Below are 12,569 nucleotides of genomic sequence, written 5' to 3'. Positions count from 1 at the left end.
TGGTCCTCACAACCTCAACAGATGCGAAACCAAGAATTGTGCATGGAAGAGGTCTTTAACTACTGAATCAAAAGAATAATATAATATAGAGGAATTGCATATGCCCCACCTCCCCCCCAATTTTATTTCTTTTCTTTTTTCTCTTATTTTCTTTTTCCCGCTCTCTTTTTTCTCTTTCTTTCCTTGTTATTTGTTTTTCTCCTTCTTACTCCCTCTATCCCACTGGCAACCCCCTAAATTTTGCTACTTATACGTAGGGTAATCTTATAAATCCAGATAGGAGTTTGAATCTATACATTCTTCCATAAATTACCCATCTATTGGTGAGAGCTCTCCAAAGTTACTAAGTTAGATTAACCCCATACCCTCACTCCTTTCCCCCTAAACATAACATCCTACACCTGAAATTCAGTTTTCTTCATGCTACCAGAAACAGTATGCTTTTCATAAAACTAATGACTATATTTGTAAATGATAATTGAAACCAACATTTGTAGACATAGAGTCTAGCTATAAATGTAGTAATAAGGAAAACATGTGCTTAGATGATGTACTATTGATATTGGGAACTGTTAACATTGTCTTTCTCCACAAAAGGGAGACTTTGGAACTATACAAGAGCAATATAAATATATAGGGGGAAAATCAATAACAACAGTTTCACAAAGCAGAAAGAAACGTGAGCAGTATAAAAAGACAAGGAAAGAAAGGACCAGAAGCAATGCAGGTCAACTCAACTTTAGAAGAGGAAATATCTGCAGCAGATGGAATGTCAGATAAAGAATTCAGGATATACATGCTTCAGATGATCTGGAGTCTCAAGGAAGACATTAGACAGCAAAATCAGATAATGAAAGATCACTTTGACAATGAATTACATAGACAAATCCAAGAAGCAAAAGATCAACTATACAGGGAGATAGAGGTTATATATATATATATATATATAAACCAAACAGAAATCCTGGAAATGCAGGAAGCAATAAACCAAATTAAAAACTCAAATGAGACTATTACCAGCAGAGTAGAACACTTAGAAGATAGAATATCAGACAATGAGGACAAAGTATTTCAACTTGAAAAGAACATAGACAGTTCAGCGAGAATGTTAAGAAACCATGAGCAGAACATCCAAGAAATATGGGATAACATAAAGAGACCAAACTTAAAGAGTTATTGAAATACAGGAAGGTATAGAGGTCCAAACCAAAGGAATGAGCAATCTGTTCAATAAAATAATACGAGAAAACTTCCCAAACTTGAAGAATGAAACAGAATTCCAAATCCTAGAACCTACAGGACGTCGAATGTGCAAAATCATAAGAGATCCACACCTAGACACATTATAATGAAGATGCCCAACATACAGAATAAGGAGAGAATTTTAAAAGCTACAAGAGAAAGGAGGCAGATTACATTTAGGGGTAAACCAATCAGGATAACAGCTGATCTTTCAACACAGACTCTGAAAGCTAGAAGATCCGGGAACAACATATTTCAAAGGCTGAAAGAAAATGGGTTCCAACCAAGAATCGTGTATCCAGCGAAATTAAGTGTCAGGATGGAAGATGAAATTAAAACCTTCCACGATAAACAAAAGTTAAAAGAATTTGCAGCTAGAAAACCAGCTCTTCAAAACATCCTTGGCAAAACATTACAGGAAGAGGAAATGAAAAATAACAATGAAAACCAACAGTGGGACGTAGTACGTAAAGGAAAAAATAATCAAAGAGGAAAAACAAATCATGTTAAGTAACATAAATAAACAAATATGGCTGGAAGTACAAACCATATCTCAATAGTAACCTTAAATGCTAATGGCTTAAACTCACCAATCAAGAGACACAAGGCTAGCAGAATGGATCAAAAAAAAAAAAAAAAAAAAAAAATCCAACGATATGCTGCCTACAGGAGACGCATTTGATAGGAAAAGACATACACAGACTGAAGGTGAAAGGTTGGGAAAAATCATATCACTCATATGCACCTCGGAAGCAAGCAGGAGTGTCCATACTCATATCAAATAAAATAGACTTCAAGCCAAAGTTAATCAAAAGGAATAAACAAGGACACTACATGCTGCTCAAGGGAACCATACACCAACAAGACTTGACGATCATTAATATATATGCCCCAAACAATGGTCAGCTGTGTTCATCAAACAAACTCTTCTCAAGTTCAAGAGTCAAATAGACCACCATACAATAATTATGGGAGACTTCAAAACACCTCTCTCACTACTAGACAGATCTTCCAAACAAAAGTTGAATAAAGAAACTATAGAACTCAATAACACAATTAATAACCTAGACTTAATTGACATATATAGAATATACCACCCAACATCAAGCGGTTACACTTTTTTCTCAGCAGCACATGGATCCTTCTCAAAAATAGACCATATATTATGTCACAGGGCAACACTTAGAAATTATAAAGGTGTAGAGATAATACCATGCCTACTATCTGATCATAATGGAATGAAACTGGAAATCAACTATAAAAAAAGGAAGGAAAAATCCTATATCACTTGGAGAATGAACAATATGTTACTGAATGATCAGTGGGTTACAGAAGACATCAAGGAGGAAATTAAAAAATTCTTAGAGATAAATGAAAACACAGACACAACATATCGGAATCTCTGGGACACAATGAAACCAGTTCTAACAGGAAAATTCATTGCTTGGCGTTCATTCCTTAAAAAAAGAAAAAAACCAACAAATAAATGATCTCACACTTCATCTCAAAACCCTAGAAAAAGAAGAGCAAAACAACAGCAAAAGTAGTAGAAGGCAAGAAATAATTAAAATCAGAGCTGAAATCAATGAAATTGAAACAAAAGAAACAATTGAAAAAATTGACAAAACTAAAAGTTGGTTCTTTGAAAAAATAAATAAGATTGACAGACCCTTAGCCATGCTAACGAAGAGAAGAAGAGAGAGAACCCAAATTACTAGCATAGGGGATGAAAAAGGCAATATCACAACAGACACTTCAGAAATATAGAAGATAATTACAAATTATTTTGAATCCTTATACTCCAATAAAATAGAAGATAGTGAAGGCATCGATAAATTTCTTAAGTCATATGATCTGCCCAGATTGAGTCAGGAGAATATACACAATCTAAACAGACCAAGATCAATTGAGGAAATACAAGAAGCCATCAAAAGACTACCAACTAAGAAAAGCCCAGGACTGGATGGGTATACAGCAGAGTTTTACAAAACCTTTAAAGAAGAACTAATACCAATACTTTTCAAGCTATTTCAGGAAATAGAAAAAGAGGGAGAACTTCCAAATTCATTCTACGAGGCCAACATCACCCTGATTCCTAAACCAGACAAAGACACTTCAAAGAAAGAAAACTACAGACCAATATCTCTAATGAACATAGATGCAAATATCCTCAATAAAATTCTGGCAAATCAGATACAGAAACATATCAAAAAGATTGTGCATCATGATCAATTAGGATTCATCCCTGGGATGCAAGGCTGGTTCAATATACGGAAATCAATAAATGTTATTCACCACATCAATAGACTTAAAGATAAGAACCATATGATCATCTCGATAGATGCAGAAAAAGCATTTGACAAAGTACAGCATGCTTTTATGTTCAAAACACTAGAAAAACTAGGGATAACAGGAACATACCTCAATATTGTAAAAGCTATCTATGCTAAGCCTCAGGATAGCATCATTCTGAATGGAGAAAAATTGAAGGCATTTCCTCTAAAATCTGGAACAAGACAGGGATGCCCTCTCTCTCCACTTCTGTTCAACATAGTTCTCAAAACACTGGCCAAAGCAATTAGACAGACAAAAGAAATTAAAGACATAAAGATAGAAAAAGAAGAACTTAAATTATCACTGTTTGCGGATGACATGATCCTATACCTAGCAGACCCAAAAAAGCAAACCCAAGAAACTTCTAGAGCTAGTAAATGAATTCAGCAAAGTGGCAGGATATGAAATCAACACGCATAAATCAAAGGCATTCCTGTATATCAGTGACAAATCCTCTGAAATGGTAATGAGAACAACCACCCCATTCACAATATCTTCAAAAAAAAATAAAATACTTGGGAATCAACCTAAAAAGAGAGGTGAAAGAACTATACAACGAAAACTACAGAACCCTAAAGAGAGAAATAGAAGAAGACCTTAGAAGGTGGAAAGATATACCTTGTTCATGGATTGGCAGAACTAATATCATTAAAACGACCATATTACCAAAAGTACTCTATAGGTTTAATGCAATGCCAATCAAAATCCAAACAGCATTCCTCGCAGAAATAGAAAAAGCAATCATGAAATTCATCTGGAAAAATAAAAGACCCAGAATAGCAAAAGCAATTCTAAACAGGAAGAGTGAAACTGGTGGTATAGCGATACCAGATATTAAACTATAGTACAGAGCAATAGTAACAAAAACAGCATAGTACCGGTACCAAAACAGGCAGGTAGACCAATGGTACAGAATAGAGGACACAGAGAACAATCCACAAAATTACAACTACCTTATATTAGACAAAAGTGCCAAAAACATGCAATGGAGAAAGGATAGCATCTTCAACAAATGGTGCTGGGAAAACTGGAAATCCATATGCAACAAAATGAAATTGAATCCCTTTTTCTCACCTTGCACAAAAGTGAACTCAAAATGGATCAAGGAGCTAGGAATCAAACCAGAAACTTTGTGTCTAATAGAAGAAAAAGTTGGCCCTAATCTCCATCTAGTGGGGTCGGGCTCCAAAATCCTTAACAGGACACCTATAGCACAAGAGTTAAAATCAAGAATCAACAAATGGGACATAGTCAAACTAAAAAGTTTTTTCTCAGCAAGAGAAACAATAAGAGAGGTAAATAGGGAGCCTACATCCTAGGAACAAATATTTACCCCTCACACTTCAGATAGAGCTCTAATCTCCAGAGTATACAAAGAACTCAAAAAATTAAACAACAAGAAAACAAATAACCCAATCAACAAATAGTCCAAGGATCTGAACAGACACTTCTCAGAGGAGGACATACAATCAATCAACAAATACACGAAAAAATGCTCACCATCTCTAGCAAGCAGAGAAACGCAAATTAAAACCACTCTAAGATACCATCTCATTCCAGTAAGAATGGCAGCCATTATGAAGTCAAACAACAACAAGTGCTGGCGAGGATGTGGGGAAAAGGGTACACTTGTACATTGCTGGTGGGACTGCAAATTGGTTCAGCCAATTTGGAAAGCAGTATGGAGATTCCTTGGAAAGCTGGGAATGGAACCACCATGTGACCTATTCCCCTTCTCGGACTATACCCAAAAGACCTAAAAAGAGTATACAACAAGGACACAGCTACATCAATGTTCATAGCAGCACAATTCACAATAGTTAGACTGTGGAACCAACCCAGATGCCCTTCAATATATGAATGGATAAAAAAAAATGTGGCATTTACACACAATGGAATATTACTCAGCACTAAAAAACAACAAAATCACGGCATTTGCAGGGAAATGGATGGTATTAGAGCAGATTATGCTAAGTGAAGCTAGCCAATCCCTAAAAAAAAAAATGCAGAATGTCTTCTTTGATATAAGGGGGGACAACTCAAAACAGAGCAGGGAGGAAGAGCATGAGTAGAAGATTACCATCAAATAGGGACGAGAGGTGCGTGGGAATGGGAGAGAGAAGGGGAATTGCACGGAAGATGGTAGGAGACCCTCATTGTTACGCAAAATTACATATAAGATGGTGTGAGGGGGAAGAAAAAAGAGAGAGAGGGAGAAACGTGTCACAGTAGATTGGGTAGAAAGAGAGGAGGGGAGGAGGGGATAGAAGGGCAACACAATACAATAGACACTAGTATGGCCCTATGTATAAACATGGCTGTATAACCAATGTGATCCTGCAACCTGTAGAAAAATAAGATTAAGATTACGTACCCCATTTGAATCAAATGTATGATATGTCAAGATCATTGTAATGTTTTGAGCAACTAGTAAAAAATTAATCAAAGAAGTAAAAGAAAAAAAAAAAAAACAGGACTCAACAATTTGTTCAACAGCAAAGATGGGCACAGACTACAAGTGCCCAAAGGACGGAAAATAATATTGAATAATAGAATAGAATGATAGAATAATAGAGTAATAGAATTTGGGTAAGTAGGAGTAGCTATACTCTTATCCAATAAAACAAAATTCAGTCAAAAACTGGCCAGGAGACTAAGGTGGTCACTACATATTGATAATAATGATATATCTTATCAATAAGATATAATAATATAAATATATATTTCCAAATGCTGGCATATTCAATTTGATAAAACGAATGATACTGCACATAAAGACCTCATGCAATAATAGTAGGTGACTTCAACATCCACCCTACTCTCACCAGCAGATAAGACAAAAATCATCAACTGAAACAGCAGAGTAAAATTAAATTATAGATCAAATGGACTTATCAGACATCTACTAAGTGTCATGTCATCTGCAGGAAAATGGATAGAATTAGAGAACACCATGTTAAGTGAAATAAGCCAGACAAGGAAAGACATATTTTTTATCAGATCTGGAAAAGAGGGGAAAAAAAAAATATGATCTAGAAGTAGAAAAGAGACTCTTATAGGAGGGGAAGGGGACAAGATGAGAGCAGTGGGGAAAGAGAAGAGGGTAACAGAAGGGAAGACAGACAAGATCAAACCTTAATATATACATGTATTAATATATCACAGCAAAACCTTTTAACCTTTACAATTAATAAGCATTAGTAATTATATATTTTTTTAAAAATCAATCTCTATAACACCAATATCTAACAAACTTTGAGTTCTTACCTAGGGGCAACAACAATGAACACTCCCAAATTAGCCCTGCCCTTTTCATCTGTTTTATGCTGCTGGTTTGAAGGCATGAGCTAAAATCAAAACAAAATAAAATAGTTAATTATAAAAAATTCTATATATCAATCAAGGTGTGTTCCTCTATTACAATGTGGTTTTCATCTATTCCTATTTTAAAAGTTATATTTACACACACTTCTAAAAATTTGTCATCTGACACCAGTTGAAATAATGTCTTATGCAATCACGTAATCCAAAAGAGAAGAGTCATCCATTTTGGTCAATTAAACTAGAATTTCATGTTAAAAGTTGCAGGATTCTAGGTTCACTAAATATTGGTGTAAATCATAGATATGGTTACTAAAACACTTAAGGTGCATTTCAAACTGGGCTGGTGTGGGGCACGGCTATAGAGATATAAATATACCCGTACATTCAATTCTAGGCATCATAAAACCATCTGTTCAATTTTACTCAGGTGTGTCTTAAATTTTACTGCAATATTACCCTTTATAGTGATAAAAAAGCTTTCATTTTCAAGTGACTAAAAATTGGAGGCGACATTTCCTAATAATAGGTTTGAAGAGTCTCAACCTTTATGGATGCTATTCCAGAAACTAGAATCATACCCTTATTCTTAGGTTGAAAATAACCACTATTTCACTTTCTTGGAAGCAAACGTTCAGGACAAAATGATTTGTAGACTGTAGTAGTGGAAAATCAAGTGTCTCTTAAACTCTAAACCTCATTTCTGCTTAAGAGAACAGAGTATGGAATAGTGTTACATGCTGACACAAAAAACAATGGATAGAGAGGGGAAAAAAAAAGGAGAAACTGACATTTCACTAAAAAATGGAATCAAAGACAGGATTAAAGTCTTATATTAACACTCATCCCATTTACCCTTGGATCGATTGCCTTCTGACACATCTTAAAGTTCTTCCTCTCCCCATCTGGATCCCAAATCCCTGTTGCAAAGTCAAAGGAATCTTTTTTTCTTTTCTTTTGATAATATTTTAGAAAAATTATTTTTGTAGTTGTAGGTCAAAACAATATCTTTATTTATTTATATGTGGTGCTGAGGATCGAACGTAGTGCCTCACAGGCTAGGCGAGCACTCTACCACTGAGCCACAACCCCAGTCCAAGTCAGAGAAATCTTAAATGTCATGTTACATAGCAATCCCATAGGTTTGTTGGACAGTTTTAAGAACCCTGACTCTCATTATTTTAGTAGAAAAATAGGTCCAAGTATCATAAGCCATTTTTGGTACTTTAATCTCCTCCACTGACTTTTAAGATCAAATCTGAAGTCCTAGAAAATCTCTGTTGGGAATCTAATTGAACCAGCTGATTTCAAGAACACTGCCACCTCGAGGCAATGTTTCTTCCATTAATGAAATATTTGTGGCCCAACCCAGTGGTGCACGCCTGTAATCCCAGCAGCTCAGGAGATTGGGGCAAGAGAATCCTGAGTTCAAAGCTAGCATCAGCAAAAGCAAGGTGCTGAACTAGTGAGACCCTGTCCCTAAATAAAATACAAAAAGGCTGGGACGTGGCGTAGTGGTCAAATGCCCTTGAGTCAATCCCTAGTACCCACCCACCCACCCTAAAAAAAGAAATAAATATTTGTGGAGGGATATTCCAGACTGTCTGAATATAATCCCAGTAACTTTCTGTGGATTGCCTAGCAACAACTTGGCCAACAAATTTCCTTCAATCAAAAAAAGGTACTGTGTAAAAATAAAATCTTAAAAGGAGCAGTAGTTTTTCTTCTTTTTCATAGTAAGAGGGCCTCCAACATTGCATCAGGAACCTAGTTTCCATTAGATGATGAGCAACAGCCTGTCCCAACATTATGGAAGCAGCTGATACCTAACACTGAACTCTTTGGACCCAAGCACTGTGTTTCTCCCTAGACCTTAGTAGGCCACATTCACACTTGCCACATAAAAATAATAATAGAGGAGAGCTGTTTCACCCTAGAAAACAATGTAGTATAAGGTCTAGCAGCTCTGCCCTGGCTCTGGTAGTTCTCCATAGGATTAGAGGACAGATATCTGCATGCCTCTTTTGTTCAGACTCAGCATGTTTTCCCAATAATACCTACTCCTTAACCCACACTGTAGATCTTCATGGTATGTCTTCATTCACTTTGTTAAAATTATCTATCTTAATCTGAAGTGCAAACATTATTAGTACTATATGAACACTCAAACTGCCCATACAATACTGGCCCCATTACACCAGTTGTATATGTAAATTTTACTTCCTCAAAATAAATATAAACATTCTTCAAGTTGATTTATACTGAGTAGTAATAAAGACTACACACACACACACACACACACACACTACACAAAATTACACATGTGTGTAATTTTGCCGTACTGGGGACTGAACCCAAGATCTTACATATGTCAGAAAAGTGCTCTACCACTAAGCCACATACCTCACTTTTGAATTTTATTCTGAGACATGGTCTTATTAGTTGCCCAGGTTGGCCTTTAACTTGTTATCCTTCTGTCTTGTCTCCCGAGTAGCTAGGATTACAGTTCTATACCACCACACCCACCTAAGACTATATTTTAGAAAGAGAAAGAATGTAACACTAAATCTTTAGGTACAATTTCTTTTTTTGTGTGTGGCACTGGGGATCAAACCCAGGGTGCTGCTCATGCTAGGCAAACACTCTACGAGACAGCTACATCCCTAGCCCTGAAGTACAGAGGTTTAAGTGAAAAATAATTAGGGAAGAACTTACCTTTAAATTGTTAGCTTTTATGAGATTTATTTTAACGTGTGGTACTGGTGCTGGATTATCCCACTGATCACAAAGTTGAACAGTGAGAGGATTTTGTAATTCTCTTCCATTAATCACTGGAATGGGCTGAAATGAATATAAATATTTAGAAGCATTAAAACACACATGCCAACCAATGTACTTACTTGCATACTTATAAAGCCCTGAAAGCCAACTAAATTACCATAAATGTCACTCTTATAGAAATGATTGACAATTTGATAAAAGGAAAAACAGCATTTGACATCAGTGGCTTTTAAGGTACTTTGCTATAAGTTACATACTAGAATGAATTCAGTGGAAACAAGTTTATCTTTGATTCTCAGATTTAGCATTGGCAATCTGTAGTTTAGCTCCTCTGGAAATATTTAGCTCTCTGCCATTATGTATTATGTGGGATAGCTTTCTAACCCTTGGTTAAAGAGGACAAATGATCTACCCAGTCTTGCTGGTTTTAAATGCTTTTTGTTTTCTCCCTAGAAAATATGTAAGGCTTGTTTAATTCTAGGACTCTGTCTGCTGATCTATTAATATTAGATATATCAAAGGACATATTGTTAAGCAAGGTAACTGCTAAGAGTCCAATTCTGTGTCAGATTTTTTTTTTTTTTAATTCTTTTTTGGTATTACTGGGAACTGTGCCCAGGGGTACTCCACCACTGAGCTACATCACGAGTTCTTTTTGAGTCTCCCTAAGTTGCTGAGGGTACCTAGAACTTGTGTTCTTTTTGCCTCAGCTTCTTGAACTGTGGGAATTACAAGCATGTACCATTGAGACTGGCTTTGTTTCAGAGTTAAAAGTTACAAAAAGAAGATGGGAGAGAATGAAAGAGTGAAAAAGGAAATTTATCATTTCTCTCCTATCTATGTTTCTTCTGCTTTCTCCATTTCTCACTCTGTGAGAAGTTTATTAGAAATGGGAGAAAAATTAATGCTGTGTAAACAAAACAAACAAGAACCTTGAGACTAATTTAGGTATATTGCTTATCTCCCATGAAGTTTACAAGGCTATAGTTGAGTGTATATTTCATTTGCCAAAAATATAAAAAACTTGAATTTTAGAAAGTGCTATAAATTTCTAAGTACTTTAATCTTATCACAAATAATTATCCATCTTAACTTCTTTTAAAAGATATCCTAACTTTTAAAAGTATTCCTAACTACTTTTAAAGGATATCTTTCAGTAAATGACTTTTTTTTTTTTTTTTTCAGTACCAGGAATCAGACCCAAGGCCTCATAAATCTTAGACAAATGCTCTTACACTGAACCCCAGTCCTTTCAAAAGTTTTATTCAGGGGCTGGGGATGTGGTTCAAGTGGAAGTGTGCTTGCCTAGCATGCGTGAGGCACTGGGTTTGATTCTTAGCACCACATAAAAATAAAATAAAGATATTGTGTCCACCTAAAACAAAAAAATAAAATATTAAAAAAATAAATAAATAAAAATAAAAAGTTTTATTCAGAGACAGGGTCTTGCTGACTTGCTCAGGCTGGCCCCAAAGTTTTGATCCGCTTAACTCAGCCTCCTTGAGTACAGGTATGTGCCACATCTAGCACAGTAAACAACTATAGCCCAAGCCAGCAGAAATGAAATTTTCTGGGAAATAGTAGAAAAAGTCAGTTTCCAAAATTAAATGTTTGTGAAAAAAAGGAGCTGCATCTCCAGGCCTTCTGTCAAACTGGCATGTTATTTAACATTTCAGAATTTGAGTTTCCTAATAATTTATGTAGATACTTATATATTTATTTTTAAAATTATTTTACTAGGTTATTATGTCAGTTCCATTTTGTACTTACTTTCTATGGGAAGAGGGTGAGTCAAGAATTAAATTAGGAAAATGAGATACAAAGTGATAATTTTTCCAGTCTTATGGATATACAAAACACATGACTAACAGATGAATAAATTCGTTTTATGTTTTATTTTAAAGTTCCTGAATTATTATGCTATCTACAAATAAATCTTGTAACAAATTAACAAGCTGTCATTATTTTTACAGTCTCCCCCTTCAAAATCATACAAAAAGATGAACATGTTAGTAAGATTTTTCCCACCTGATAAGCACTATAATATAGTCAACTATATTAACAAGTTCCTGATTGGTAACAATAGCCACAAAAATGCTTTAATTTACACAATACATACACTCCCATTGGCTTTTCAGTGAAATACCTTGCTCAACACACTATTAAAAAAAAAATTTTTAAGTACACTAGCATAACCAATTTTTTCCTGTTTTTTAAATTCACAAATCAAAAAGGGAAACATCAAAGTGGGGCACAGGCATGTAAATTTTCTTATACAACTTGCTTCTTTACTAAAATCATTTTACCTACTACTATGGGTAAGTGAGCTCACTTTCTTTTAAAAAAGTGTAAGTCACATCAATAATTAAAGCCTGCTATACCATAACTGAGTGCTAGAATTCGAACATTTTAAAATTATTCTATTAAAGGTCACAAAAATTTCAGATAGGATGTCTAAGTTCAAGAGATCTATTGGACAATATGGTGACTAGTTAATAATGTATTTTTGAAAATTGCAAAGAGTAGATTTTTAAATGTTCTCACAAGATGTGAGATCATATATATAATTAGCTAAATTTAGCCAATAAACAATGTAATACACATTTCAAAAGCCATATTATACATAATAAACGTATATAATTGGCAATTCTCAATTAAAAATAAATAAAAATGTTAAAAAATAAAATTAGAATTCTAAAATTCAATAAAAAAACTTTAAAGGTAAAATTGGGCAGATATTTGTAAAATTACTGTTCTAAGATTTAAGTACTTTCATAGGTTGGCATACTAAAATATATATGGGTATAATGACCTTATGTCTAGGATATGCTTTTTAAACACTCCACTACAATTTTTTAAACTAGTAACTGGCAAAAATCAGTAACCAATAA

General features: G+C 34.8%; 1 protein-coding gene across 4 annotated transcripts in view; it reads right to left on the bottom strand.

Moving 5' to 3' along the window:
• Smchd1 (structural maintenance of chromosomes flexible hinge domain containing 1) overlaps nt 1-12,569 on the bottom strand; it is a 155,170-nt gene that overhangs the window by 48,523 nt on the left and 94,078 nt on the right. For all 4 annotated transcript variants that reach the window (XR_011704831.1, XM_027942894.3, XM_071602881.1 and 1 more), the window contains 2 exons: nt 9,613-9,738; nt 6,844-6,923 (listed from right to left, as the gene is read on the bottom strand). Coding sequence is in view for 3 of the 4 variants with exons in the window: in XM_027942894.3 (XP_027798695.2) it covers nt 6,844-6,923; nt 9,613-9,738 (206 nt within the window). In the remaining variant the exon portion in view is untranslated. The remainder of the gene's footprint in view (nt 1-6,843; nt 6,924-9,612; nt 9,739-12,569) is intronic.

Source organism: Marmota flaviventris, chromosome 16 (genome assembly GCF_047511675.1).
Source record: "Marmota flaviventris isolate mMarFla1 chromosome 16, mMarFla1.hap1, whole genome shotgun sequence".
Taxonomy (NCBI): Eukaryota; Metazoa; Chordata; class Mammalia; order Rodentia; family Sciuridae; genus Marmota; species Marmota flaviventris.
Note: the sequence above shows the minus strand (reverse complement) of the source record. Positions and strands in the feature narration are given on the sequence as shown.